General features: G+C 39.2%; 1 protein-coding gene across 1 annotated transcript in view; it reads left to right on the top strand.

Moving 5' to 3' along the window:
- The window catches only part of fbxl17 (F-box and leucine-rich repeat protein 17), a 225,130-nt gene extending 210,694 nt beyond the window's left edge, over window positions 1-14,436 (top strand). Inside the window, exon 11 of the mRNA XM_085475747.1 lies at window positions 11,687-14,436. Coding sequence (XP_085331873.1) covers window positions 11,687-11,824 — 138 coding nt within the window. The 3' untranslated portion in view covers window positions 11,825-14,436. The remainder of the gene's footprint in view (window positions 1-11,686) is intronic.
- The last annotated feature ends 644 nt before the right edge of the window (window positions 14,437-15,080 follow it).

The following is a 15,080-nucleotide window of genomic DNA, read 5'->3' as shown; positions in this document are numbered from 1 at the left end:
AAGCCGCTATGGAATTTGTGTTTCGTGTGTGTTTGCCAGTACCCAATTAGCTTGTTTACGATTTTAGAAACCAAAAAGAAATCTTAGTTTGTCCAATAGGTAAGCAGGAAGCTTTATTGTATTTCCTGTAATGAAAGCATTTTGTTTTCAGAGCACCATACTAGAAGTATTATTATTGTTTTGGGGAGAATTTTTTCCAGCAATGTTTTTATGCTCTATAATGCCATTTGAACTGTTTTTAATCTACAGCTCTCATGCAAAATTCTTGTGAACGTTTGCTCTCATGTGATGTGGTTTGTCACAATAACTTTCTTTATCCCAAAGAAATCATCATGTTTTTGGACAGTGACATATTTTTTGAATTTTGCATCTCTACACCACAACAGTGGATTTCAAATTCAATAATCAAGATGTGATTGAAGTGCAGAGTTTCGGCTTTATTTCAAGGGCTTTAAACAAGGCGTTTAACTTGGTAACTTTCTTAGAAATTACAGCCCCTTTTAAAAACGGTCCCCCATTTTCAGAAGCTCAAAACTAATTAAACAAGCTAGCGTGATTTTAAATAGAAGGATTGTTTGTAATACTTGTTTTTAATAAAGATGAAAATCCTTGCAGTGAATGGTTCCCTGAAGTGAACCCAGGGACAAATGTTGTTTTCTCCCTGATGATCTGCTAGGCCATTACTGTAGCCACCTTTAGTTTCTACTTATTTATGGGTCTCTGTGCCATTACTGTTGTCCTTAATACTTGAAAAGAATGATCTAATGGGTTGAGATCCGACTCCTTAAGAATAAGAAGTGCTGTCTAGTCATTTTCCTGAGCAGAAGCTGAGCAGAGAGTATAAGCCTCTGCACATCAGGATACTCCTGACAGAAGTCACATCACTGAGTGTAACCAGCGTTTTTGCCCCTTGTTGTAAACTCTGTGCAGTTATATTTGTGAATGCATCTATGTTTTTTTTACTTGGCTTGGTGTTGTGATGGTTTTTGTTAAGCAAACAAAGGATTCTGCAATCAAACGCTTTAGTTATCTTCTGTGGTCTTTCAGGCCTTTTGGTTTTGCTGAGCTCGCCAGCACATTCCTTCTTTTTAAGAATGTACCCCATTGTTGATTTGGCGGCTCCTAAAGTTTTTATTATACTCTGATAGGTTTATTTTAGTTTTTCAGCATAATGATGGTCTCTTTCACTTGCATCAACATCTTCTTGGGCCTCGTTTTTAAAAGTTCCAGTGAATAGCTACCAAATCCAAGTTCAACACTTGGAAGCAACTCCAGATCTTTTTATCTCCTTAATTTGTCACGGAATACCAGAACAGCGAACAGGCATTATCAAACTGTTATCAGTCACTTGTCCAGGTACTTTTGTCCCCTTGAAAGAAGGCTTTCAAAAATGGCTGATTGTTAAACAGCAAATGCAAAATATTTGTTGAAGTCTTTGAATTAAAGCTGAAATTCTGCACTTTAGTCAGATATTAATTGTTTTAGAAATCCACTGTAATTTTGCCTCTGTACGCTGTGGTGAGGGAAGTATTCTTTTTATTGGCATAAATAAAACCATCTGTTAAGACACACTTATTAATATTGCATTACAGTTTTATAATTAACAGTATTACTTTGTGGACCTTTTGGCTACGCTGTAAAATCTAATTAATTCCTAGAACTTAAAAAAATTTGTGCAAACTCTTTGCCTCAAAAAAAAAAAAAAGAACTAAATCTTACTTTAGAGGACTATGTTAGGAAAACTTATTCATTGTGAGTGTATGGATTGCCTTCACCTTTAGAGCCACTACCCTATATTAACAAAACACCTTAGATTTTAATTAGCTTTATTATATTTGGCCTAATAGGTTTAACCATGATGGACAAATAAATTGCAAAAAGCCTTTTGAGCTACGGTATGCTTTCCTCCAGTCTGCAGCGATAAGATGGCCGGTGTGGAAAGAAGGATTGGCTTGAGCCTTTTACACATTCCTTTAGTTACCTTTGTCACGCGTGATGGAGTGTGGGGTTTAAGAATCTGGCCTCCAGAACCTCTTTCTCTGACCCTGTTCAGTTGAGCCCCCATTCTTCTTTGTGTGTGCGTGTGCGAGTGTTTGTACTGACACCCTGCTTTTGAGTTCTGCTGCTGTCTGATATTGTGCAGGGATGAGGAGGACCAGACCTTAGTTGTCGCAAACAGTGCCTGACCTGGTTTTTAAACGCACGTTCAGAGCCAAGCGCTGCAGATTTCTGCAAGGCTTGCTTGGCTTTTTGAGACAAAATCAAAATATTTAAACTCAGACCTTCTTTGGTCAGAAGTATGTTCCTTTAAGCTTCTGAGCCAATGCATCAGTAGATCATTTAGAAATATTGAATCCTTCAGAATAAGTTTATGGGGATCTCTTTGTTCTCTCTCTGCTCCTGCGTCTCCTAGTTTGTTGCTTTCTTGTTTTTCCCATACATTCCCCACTCCCTCTTTCCTCTCCTTATCTCCTTATTGTTCAGTTGTCCAGTTACTCGTTTGGAAACTTTACAACGGGGGCTTTTCCTCTGAGCGGTTTAAAGAAGGCTATAAATCTGACCTGTTTAAATCCAGACTCATTTAAGCTGTGTTTTACTAAGACCTGATGCACTGCATTCTTCTGCTGCTTAAACAGGCTTTTTAAACATTTACCCCAAATGTATTTACTGGTCGACTGATACACTGTCTACATAGGAACAGACAGGGAACGGGGGCTATTTGTCTCTCTTTATGGGCCAGGAACTAGCAATGGCTGCCACATGGCCAAAGAAAATGGGAAGAGATGAGACAAAGAAAAGAACCCTGCAGACCTGTGCCGAATTTATTGAAAACAAAAAAGGAATAAAATAGTGGGGCCATTTTTGGGAAGAAACATTTTTGTAATATAAGAAGGACCGTGGAACATATCTTTTCTCTAAAATGCACATTCGTTTAAATTATTGTTCAATATCAACCGTCAGTGTTCTGTTTCTTTCTCAGGGTCACGTTGCTACGAACAAAACAGCGCTCTGTGGATTACGCCGTTTATTCCATTTCCCTCGCCTGATTGCTAGAACCACGAAGAGTGTGTTCTCGCCATGACGGTCTAATACGATGTGCATCTTCATGTTTGTGTATCTGATTATCGATTTACAACCCCATTCTTCTTTTTCCATCTGAGAATGTGAACGGCTGCGGCATTAGTCATCTTTACGATGGATTTTACTGTGCTGCTTACCAAGAGAGGGCCCAGTGTTTGCGGTAAATGCATATTTTACGTGGTGATAGAGTGCATTTTGCATCAGCGGATTAGTCTTAAAAAAAGAGAGGGCTCGCAGGAAGAAAGCACATAAGAGCACTCCAAGAGAGAGCAAGAGGTCAGCTTGACAACTTACTGTCGCTTACATTCAGCCATCTCATGTAAAAGTAGACGAGCGGTTGTCAGTGTGCGCTTGCACATCCAACCCTACAACGTAATCTCATTTACTGCGCAGCATGTTCACATAAAAGGTGCTCTTTGTCGAACGACATATCAGACATACATCTTTTTGTTTTTCCCTCATCTCCCTCACCCTCTTGTAAACCCTGACAGCAGCGCATTTCCCATCAGGGTGAATTACACCGCACTTAGATCTAGAGGGCAGCATCTTTGAAGTTAAAATGGGGGAAAATATCATAAGTATAGGCTTTGCTCCAGATAGCTGTGGCTGCTCTCCCAGATGCTTCTCAAAGATTAGAATCATCAGTGAATAGCGATCTGCTCTATCATATGGCTCTCCTACAGATTTGGCAGCAGGTTCGACGGCGGGGTTGTACAGTACAGTGGATCAGGCCTGCATGGGCTAAAAAAAAGAAGAGAATCCCTCAAGGAGCCATATATCTAAAGCACCATTCCAGTCACTACAGGCCCCATCGTCTGATAGCATTTTTAAGTTTATGTTGCCAAGCAACAAAATATCATTAAGCGCTATATTACCCAGTCGGAGAGGAAGCAGCTGAATGGCTGGTTAGAAGAAGTCAGTGGCACAATTGTAACCAGAGGACTCCCCTCTGTACCTGCCAGTTACCTACAGCATATGGTCTGACCTTCATGTCAAACTTCAGCTTTGAGCTGCAAATACCAAGCAGGTGTGGTGATGTCATCACATCTCATTTCACATAACTCACAGCTGTGCAAAGGGCACGCAGCGTTGTTCAAGCTGAAAAGAGAAGGACTGTATCCGTGAACTCTGGGTATTTGCTGCGACAGTGTTTCTTTACAGATGGCTGTCGTTTGTAGGCAGAAAGATCTTACAGTAAGGCTCGCTGCCAGGCTACTGCAAGGGATGCTATGATGTATGAACGTCCAAGTCAGTGGATTTTTTTTGGTCCACAGCGTAGGCTCCACCCTGCAAAATAATAGAATAAATCTCAAAACCAGGACAAGGAATCGTTGCGTTATATCAACATAAAACGTATATAGTCTTTAATGTCCAAAAGAAAAAGAAACATCAGCCGTTCATCACAAAGTAAAATATTTGAATTGCAGTTATTTCATGCCCCATTGTATGTGACAGTGGGGGGGGAAAAGAAGAAGAACCCAGGTCAGGACAATAGCGAGTGTTTTCATGATTTCCATCAAAGCAATCTTGTTGAAGCTCAAACATTTAGCATTGCCACAACCAGCAATTAGGAAATGATTCAGCATTTTGATTGGGAGCCGTGTTGTGTGTGCCATGTTTGCTGAGCAAGTGGAGCTGCACTAAATTAGCATTAATGAATGTTATGGCCTCCCATCAGCGTGACAGGTCTATTCTTTAGATCTGTTTTAATTGTAATTAAGCCCTGATTAACGAGCTAGGGAATGTTTCATTCTCTTTTCAAGAATACAGCATAATATGTTATGAAGGCAATCAGGGGGTTGTCATTTTATCTGTTAATGAGGCTCAGCCATATGTCATAACAAACTTAACTTCTCTCTGTGCGTTTGGAGGCCTTGGTTAAGCTTTTCTTCTCTTGTTTTTTGTCCCTGCCATCTTTGCAGGCAAACTGCAGGTGTTTGTCTGCGAGTGGGAGGGTGTGTGTCGATCTTTTAAACCTTTGTTCCATCTCTCGACTTCTCTCTCATTTCACTGTGTCCACTTAATAAAGACAGTGAATGACCTTACATTAAAGCAAGATATATCAGTTAAAATTATAGTAAAGTCTATGCTTGTGTCTTTTGGCGCCAGCTGGAGAATTTGTTAAAAGGATCCCAGACATGACGCCTGAATAAAATTTAAAAACAGGAAAAGGAGACAGCTGTTAAACCATTATGTTTGTTTCTTCATTATTATACTTACTTTATACTTACTTGCCAGGCCTGCAGTGCTTATATATTGTGAGCATAAGCCAAGTGGCACCCTGGACGCCGCTGCTTTAAATGGTTTGTACATGATCCCTACAAAAACATAATAATCATCATTACCACACTACAGTGATTAATATTATTTGTTTCAAGTCATATGCAGCAGCTGTGCGATGATTCTCACAGGCTGAAGAAGAGCAGGGATCTGTATGTTTGTTCTACATACAATAGACACAGAATCATCTCCAAGAGTGTTGACTTTGAGTTTGAGTCTGTCAAAATAGTGATAATAAATCCTGCTATATATAGTGCCATTGCAGATGCAGTAATGCATGATGAAAATAGTTGGGGAATAAGTTTAATATTTACTAAAATCAATTTTAATGTATAATGTCTCTCCCTCTAGATTGGATGTACATTTCAGGATCTCTTCTGAGAAATAAAAGAGCTCAAGGTTGGATTGAAATAAATAATTCAGGCCAGGAATTTGAATCAATCTCAGGCCATTTAGGCAAACCCCATGTGTTATGTACTATTGTTACCACATTTTCTGTACACGACTAAAAGAATTCACTTTAACGATGCTATTGGATGTCTTAGCAAAAGGCAAATAATAGCGCTATCAGTAAGCTATTTGCTTTTCTATTTTTGGATCAGTTAAACTAAAAAAAGAGTGTGGGAGATGGGTTGGAGAAAATGAAAAAGAATTAATTAAGAAGAATTAAAAGTATTATTTATGGTTAATAAAGATTTTTATAAGTATTATAAAAACCAACATTTTATTTTTAAATACTATGGTTGTCTTAATTACTGCAAGAAAGATGCAAAACCCCTACAGGTGAAACTTGTCCACTATATGTATCTGAAAGTTTTCCAGACTACAAAAGCAAAACTTTGGGGCGACGAGACAAAGCTGTCTGAACCTGAGCTTTCGATGTCTGCTACGGCTATATCGGTGCACCAATCAGAATACAGTCTGATATGCAGAGCTAGACACTGACAACCAAAAGAAGTAGTTTGCAGCTCATGATCACTGAATAAGATATAGACTGAGGTCAAACTTTCAAATGAAAATATTTATATTCAAACACTGAGCAAAATGATGAAAATTCCTAAAAGACACATACGCGCTGAAACTAAACAAAAAGTACAGCAATTCAGACATGCTCAGATGATCTGCCTAGTGTTCTCTCTCCCTATCTTCTCCACCTTTCCTGTGAGTTCTCTAACATTATGTTTAGAGCAGCAGATAGACGTTGCATGCCTTGCAGAAACAGTAAGGGAGAAGGGTAAGCTGCATGTGTGCATTTGGGTAAGTCTTTGCAGTGCGTGCATAATGGATACACTGTAGCAAGAGGATTCAGGCTCTGAGAGTGGGCGACAGAGTCACGCTTGATGTGGATTCTGAAAAGTCCATCAGCTTATTTGCAGCAGGCCAAAATGACCTTTAGCTCACCAGGATGCATTCCAGGTACTGTACTTCCGATGGCCAGTCTGCCACTAAACGTGCTCAATTAGAGCTGATTTCTATACTGTGAGGCTCAAAGTAGTCCTTAGATAAAAATACTCAAGAATATTATAAAGCACATAACATTCATCTAAAGGAACTTTCATACTCACAGCAGCAGCTACTCTGACAGCACAGTCAGTCAAAAAAGATGGAAATAGTTTAGTCTCCCAAGGATTTCACAGGAGCAATGTTTTCACAGACCAAAACATGTCAGCAATTATCTATCCTTAAATTACACGTGATAGCCTAAACCAAAGGAGGGGGAGAAAGCTTCACAACACTTTTAACCAGGAGTGTGTGTGATTGCCTCACAAGCAGTGGGACCATGTTGGTGTAGTTCACTTGTTGCTCTGAGTTCATAGTTGGACACCTGTGCAGCCTCCGAGAGACACAGCTGTCTGCTTCTTCTGACCTCTGTGTGTTTGTGCCTCTGATCACGTTAAGAGGCGGTACAAGGGGAGACTTTGGAAGCGGGCCTTAGGCAGTTTGCACATTACTCATGCTTTCTTGGGTGCTTTTCTATTGGCTGAAAAAATATGACTAATTTTTCATTGCTTTCGTCAGTTTGGGTTGGCTGATCCCACATCTGCCTATAGCTAGAACCGGCCTAGTCTCCCAAAACCATAAGTACCTACTAGTTATAGGAGCTTGTGTGAGAACCTGACATGATTAAACAAGTTTCCATCCAAATGGCAAAGCGTTTTTTTTTTTGTTTTTTTTTATCAATCTTTCAAAAGCTGCAAAACAAAATTCACTATAATGTGTTTTTCCAGTCACTACTTTTGTGACTGTATGACAAAGTGGGCACATCCAACCATATGTTTTCGTTAGATGCTATTAAATCGCTGCAGATGAAGAGGACAGTCTTGGATCGTGTAATTTAAAGCATTTCAGGCCAACCAAAGCAAAGTCATGAAGGACCATATCCAGGTACAAAGAGGATGGGGAGTCCTGCAACAGATGGTATGACCCCTACCAAGCCCTAATCAAAACATTGTGTATTCAGTCTGGGATTATACAAAGAAGCAACTGTATACATCACAGAAACTTAAGTAGCTACAAGTGTGCAAGTGTAACTAGGAGAGAAGGGAAAGGGTGATTTCCACCCTGATTTTTTTGTGACACATTCAAAATGTGCATAAAAACAGGTGGCCTGAAACACATCCAAAAACATACCATAAAAGGCCTTGTGAGGGTAACTTATGGCCCAGCCAGCGATTCTCGTGTAGAAAAATACTGAGATATTCAGACATCTGCAGGAACTCTTTGATTGTTATCCCCTTTCATGGCTCGATGTATACTCCACGGCAACGCTTCACTTGTTCACTTTTATCTTTCACAGTACTTGAGGATATGTGATGATTTGCGTAGCAATTGGAATATAATATCTTATAATAATGTGAATTCTTTAAAGCAATATCCTGAAACACTGTTTTATTAAAGACTCAGCTTTACTAAAGTATCCCTGATCACAACGGTGAATGAGTTGCTGGAACTTTCTCATTTCCATTTCTCGTTTCTCGTTTGTTTGCCTGCTGATGATTCAAAGTGTTTTTCCAGAATTGGAGCTCAGAGAGTTATTTAAAATTACAACATCTTCTACTGTTTGTTATTGTCTTTCCCTTCAACACTGAGTGAAAAGAGAGAGCTGAGAGTAGGCATCTTGAGCATTTAACATGAGGTCTCCCCCTCCCACTAAGAAAAAAAGAGAGATGACATTAAGAATTCCTTTTTTGACCCTGTGCCTGTTGTGATTTTATTACATTAGTCTTGTAACACTGCTTTCCTAAAAGACTCTGGGTTTTGGCATCAAGCACCTTAACTTCAGCTCGCTTGTTTGTACTTTGGCAGTCAAAGGGAAGACTAACAGGATGTTGTTGCCTTTTAGTCTTATTGGATTTACTTGTTTTATGCAGAGTTTCCATCCACCTTCTGTGAACCAGGAGACATTGGTGGTCTCCCGGCTCATTCATTCTTTTCAGCAGATTTAGAGAAATAAATTAACTCTGTCTGTCTTGCATTTGTCTTTCCATTGTTTTGTCACTATAAATTGCTGATTTCCACTGCTTAAGAAGTTTGTATTCAATGAAGAACAATAATGAATTAGACAGATATAATGACACCCAGAAGAGATCATAACCCAAGCAAGAGTCAGGGAACTGTGGGGATGCAAGACTCTTGTGATACTAAACACAGACACCAACGGGCGTTTGGCCGTTAAGCTCAGGGAAACTGTGAAACTTGTTTTGTCACTGGCAACATCAGATGACTGTGTCGTCAACATGTGTGTAAGTGTTTATACATGATTTCCCCTGGAAAGTGTCATGCTCACGGGTGGGTAGGGGGGGTTGGTTCTGGGTGGGTTGCGGTTAACCCCTCAAGGTCTCTAGGGTTACTGTGCCTCTGTTCTTTGTCATATTCTCAGGCTTTCTCACTCTTGGCTCTAAGTGGCCCGACAGTGTTTGACTGGCAGAGAAGTGCTAGAGTAGCTATTAGCTCCTTGTCTTTCTTGTCCTCTGAGAACATGAGGGCCTTATTAGCCTGGTGATCTCAGCTGTCCACTGGTGCTTCACCCATAACGACAGTCTAGCTGTATGTGCATATGAGCACGCACACGGCATGCTCCTACAGAATCAGCTATCGTTCATAGTAGTTCAATTTGTACAAGGCACTAAGAGGCCAAGCAGGGTTTCTGCTAGTCTTAATTAGGTCATTAACCATATTTTTATTTAATCAATTTAATAGTTTATTGGACCTAAAACCATATTTCTGTTAAATGTATATCCTTGTAAGCTTTTATTTTAAAGAATAAACCAACAACCTCCTGGAAATCTATTCTGAAATGGGGTAAGTGATCGCACAAATCATGGCACCTCCAACCTGGACAATAGTCAAAATTTATCATTACTGTTTATCATTTTATAGCTTAAATGTATTTATATTATACATTTATTAAGTGCTTGTAAAAAATGAATTGCTACCAAAAAAGAGTTGTATTTAACCAGAAGTTCAAGTCAGCAATTGGCTGTGTCCTAATAACCTTTACGGGAATCTTAAAGGCTTTTTTCTCTGTCCAAAGAAAGTTGTCTATGTATTCATTTTACAACAGTTTTTTTTTTGCTCTTTATCCTCCTGTCCATGGAGGAAATTCTATAATCCTCTCGCAAATCACTTGCTTTTAACTGAAAACAACCGGAACAAAGTCTGCTGCACTGAATCTGTAGAAGAAAACACTTGCTTATATCTCACTAGTATCAGGTTGGACCTTTATCAGAAATTTGGGGGAATATTGACATGAAGGCATCACACGGTTGCTGCAGATTTGATAGCTGCACATCCAAAATTGTATCCTGGGTACACTGTAGTCAGGAATGATGGACATTGTCAACAACCTACTCGGGTAGGCTTTTCAAACAGTGTTCAGTTGGTACTAAGAGGCCCAAATTGTACCCACACATTACGCCACCGCTGCCAGCGTGAACCACTGATACAAGGCAGAATAGATCCATGCTTTCATGTTGTTTATGCCAAATTCTGACTCTACCATCTGAATATCATAGCAGACTCATCAGACCAGGCAACATTTCTCTATTCTGTTGGTCAATTTTAGCGAGCCCATGTGAATAGCAGCCTCAGTTACTCATTCTTAGCTGACTGGAGTGGCACCCGGTGTAATCTTCTGCTGCTGTAGCTCATCTGCTTTAAGGTTCCCCGTGTTGTGTGTTCAGAGATACTCTTCTGCATACTTCAGTTGTAACAAATGCTTATTTAAATTACTGTTGGCCTCCTATCAGCTTGAAGCATTCTGACCTCTGGCATCATCACGGCATTTTCAACCAGAGAGCTGCCAGTCACAGGATATTTTCTTTTTTTTAGGCTAGAAAAGAAATACTGTCTGAGGAAATGTTTGTACGTCACTTCTTCAGTAACTTCAAAATGAATCCATTTGATGTGACTTGTTTTTCCTGAAGCCTGTAAGCATATACTTTTAGACAGGAGGACTATACTTTTTTTTTTTTATCCTCCATCACTGCCACTGAAAATACATTATTAAGTGATTGAATGGAAATATTGAAAGACATTAGTGCTGCAAACAAAAGCTAGTCTACATATCTACGACTTCTCCTGTTTTCTTTCATTAATAAAACTACGATCATATCATTAAGGTGGACTTAGATCCCAAGGGCTAGTGAATGCCTTTGGTAGCATTTTGAAAAGGAGAAGGAAAAAAATGACACAGTGCACATTTACATTTTGTTTATCCAAGGTTTTATAATATTGCATACTGAGTGAGACTAAAGAAGCATTTCTCTAAGGTCTTTCTGTTCCAGCCATCATAGCAGACTAAACTTCAGTAATACTACAACTAAGGATGATGTCAAGAACTGTAGCATCCATCCTACTACTGTGCAAAGCACGGGTGGGGGAACTTCAGGGCTCAAGGGCCTGTGTCCTGCAGGTTTTAGACATGTCCAGCTGATTTAAATGGCTACATAATCCCTCAACATGTCTTTAAGTTCCCCAGAGGCCTGGTAATGAACTAATCATTTGATTCAAGTGTGCTGACCCAGAGTTATATCTAAAATCTACAGGACACTGGCCCTCGAGGCCTGGAGTTCCCCACCCTTGGTGTAAAACAACTATAAACCCACCACCATCTGAATAGACAGAATTCCAATACTAAAATTTTTGCGTTGGACTTTAACTCTTTATTATTTCGGTGATGTGCTCAAACATAAGCTGGCTCCTTAAACCGGAACTTTAAAAATGTAAGATTGATAGAAGCAACAGTAGTGTGTTAGAAGGTCTAAAGCTAAGACAAAACACGATCATATGTTAACAGCGCATGTCTTTGTGTTCGTATTTGCAGGTCAACGAGGAGACAGTGGAGAGGCTGGTGGTCCAGTACCCTCACATTGTGTTCAGCACAGTGATGCAGGACTGCAAGAGAACCCTGGAGAGAGCTTATCAAATGGGCTGGAGTCCCAACACATCAAACACTTCGTAGCTACTGCTGGATCACACAGACACGCTCAACAAACACACGCACACATAAGCACATAAAACACATTTGCTATACAAAGGCCCTTTTTTGTATACGCACACAAAATGCGAAGCTCAGTCATGTTTGCTTCTCATTGACTGTTCAAACATGCATGTGAACATGTAGCTACACACTCACAGACACAAAGTCTGAGTCCATTAGTTTTATTTGAAGCAAATCTCTTCAGTATGAGATTTTACAATTCAGTCAGGCGATGTAGTGATATCTGCTCTAGGCAAAGGTAAGGAGTATCACTCCTCATACCGTTTCACTTCTCTGTATCGTGGTGGGGTGATTAGAGGTAAAGTTGCAAGGCTAAAGCTTTGGTCTTGAATAAAAAGATTCAGACGACAAACATTCAGAAACCACTGGACCAGAATTATTTTAGTGAAATAACTTCAAAACAGAAAAATTAATTCACCAACCAGAACTGGTGATCTACACTGCACCTCTGTCGCCCCAGGAGGCATCATCTTACTGCCTCAGAGCAGACAACAACTGAACGGCCAGGACCTCAGACCTCACTTAAGGTTATTTGAAATTAGTTACGTTTATTTTGTCCACTTGAAACTTTTTTTTTCGTTCTTGGATGTTCAGTACAGTATTAAAAGCGCCTGCAGACTTGTACAAGTACACTTGGTGAGATTTTTGGCAAGGACAGAGCTCTTTGCAGTGATTCAGTATGCACATTGTTATCATACAAAAGGACGATTCACTCCAGAAGAAGTCAGAACTGTGGAAAATTTATGGCAAGAAGAAAGCATTGAAATGTGCATGTTTGCAGTGAGATCGTGACCTTACTGTCTCAGCAGGATATGGAGCATTTTGAAATGTGAAGATGAAATTGGCATCCGTTTTACCTGGAATCAAGTGTGCTCTATTTCCGTGCACGAAACGGAGCGTTATGTTGAGAAATTTAACAGTGCTTGAAATAGTAGTTGCCTTTACCCAAAAATGATGGGCCATATTATAAGAATATTAACCACAGTCATCATGATAATTAAGCGAAAGTGTTAAGCCTTAAGTGGTTTGCAAATGCCATCCAATTGTAGAAATTATATTAGATTTTATTGGAAAAAAAAAAGACAAGTCAACACATTAAATGTTGTAACTGAGAAATGCTCATTTTGAATTGGGTATCAGTAGGGGGAGGGAAAAGTTGAGATTTGGGAAACAGAATGTAGCCCACACTTTTGGCTCATTAGTGCATAGTTTAATAGCCAAAATCCTCCGATTGTATAAGGATGCATTAGTGCACATGGTATGGTGGTTACACCCCTCTGAAGTCACTTTAAATGCTGAATATATGCAAGTTTTTCCAGCAACATGTGCCATCCCAACAAGGACTTTTCAGTGAATGGTTTGCTTATTTCAGCAAAACAATGACAAACCATTTTCTGCATATATTGCAACAGCATGGCTTCGTAGTCAGAGCGTGTCTGCTGACTGATCTGTCTGCAAGCCAGGTCTGCCAATTTGGCATGAAATTCAAAGTCGTAATATATTTTTCAATATACAGCATAATTTCTCAATTTCAACATTTGATACAATGTCTTAGTTCTATTTTAAATGTTTCACTTAGCATCTCAACTTTTTTTTGAAGTGTATGTGATTTCATATATACATATATATATATACATATATATATAAATAAATACTGTGTGGGGTTTACTTATTGGAATATTGGTTTTGAGCATATACTTGTAACATTTGCTATGTAGCAACGAGCAGTTTCTCTTTCTTAGTTGTGTAGGATGCAAAGAAAAGAAAAAACTGGCTTGGGCCTAACACCAGAGTGAGAAGAAGTTGCAAGGTGAGAATCATCGTTTTCATCCATTCTTTAGAAATTCAGCAATGTACATTTAAAAATGCAAATATTTTTCTATGGTGTGAAGCAGCTCGGGGCTCAGCCTCCAAGTCACTCTGATATGAACAATAGCTTACTGAGTATAGAATTTAGAGTATTACTGTAAACTTTCAACAGCACATAGCGAATTCAGACAATTTAAAAACATGTTCATTTTATTCGTGTCAGGATTTGTAGACTTTAACCGACGGAGGGTTTCTCCCTCGATCTGCTTTTGTTCTATTTCTGTTCTTTTGTAATCCCCATATGCACTTCCTTCTCTGCTAGATGTTGACACACTTGATTCCTGATTTGTTAAGGCAACCGTAAATGACTGGATTTACATAAAGATGAATAAAACACTACTACTTCAAGCTTTTTTTCCCCCCCTCATTTCTTTCTGTATGTCTGGAATTGAGTCAGGTCAGGAGAGGAATATTCAGAACGCCAGTGGAACACTTTTCCGCTCATTTTACAACATCTGTTGAGCACTTAAACATTTTTTCCATCAGGATTTCCAGACCCTTTATTATATGAGTTGCATATCAACAAAAAGGGCATACTATTTATAATGCTAGAATGGTGAAATTTAACACAAACTGCATTCTGAGGTAAAATGCAAATAGGGATACCAGCATGTTTTTCTTTGGAACCTAAGGCCTTGGAATGTATGAGTATGACATACCAAAGCCTCTGTATTTTTAGAAATAAAGATGTTTTCAACCCTAAACTGTGCTTCGATCATCTCTTTTCTACTGAGCACCCGAACAAATAATAAACCTGCATTTCCACTGGGATAGACTTTCAAGTTCGGCACTTTGGACAGAATTTTTACATCTGAGACAAAGTGAGGATGCATCAGCTTGCTGCCCAGCAGGACAGCAAAGGACTCAAAGAGCTAAGAAGATGTCACTCAATATGTCCCCCTCTTATAAAGGCCTGTTTTACTGTTCAGTGTGTTTCGTGTTCAGTGATTAAACACCGGAGATGGCATCAAAAAGGATACAAAGGCTGGTTCTTCCCAGATGGATTATTTGTGTTGTCAACACAATTTGTATCAACTTGAGGCTCTGTTCACTTGATTATCAGCTAAATGACTTTTCATAATCTGAATAAACACATAGGGAGCTGTTTTATCAGGTTTTGTTTACCTTTTGTTTTTGTTATGTTGAGAAGACTGTACTGTGCAAAAGTCTTTTGATTTTTTTGTTTTTTTTGTTTGAAGTGGCCTTGAGCCTTTCTGAAGATTTTTCAAGATTGTTGTTGGCTGCTTTTTCAGTCCAGTCTTTTAGAGCATGGTTACTTTATTTGCTTAGTCACTTAACACTGACCTATCAATCATTCAAGCATAGAATAAGTCAAGGGATCAGCCAA

This window comes from Copadichromis virginalis, linkage group LG12, assembly GCF_057382275.1.
Source record: "Copadichromis virginalis isolate Kocher_CV1m ecotype Utaka linkage group LG12, C_Virginalis_male_GT1.1, whole genome shotgun sequence".
Classification (NCBI taxonomy): domain Eukaryota; kingdom Metazoa; phylum Chordata; class Actinopteri; order Cichliformes; family Cichlidae; genus Copadichromis; species Copadichromis virginalis.
Note: the sequence above shows the minus strand (reverse complement) of the source record. Positions and strands in the feature narration are given on the sequence as shown.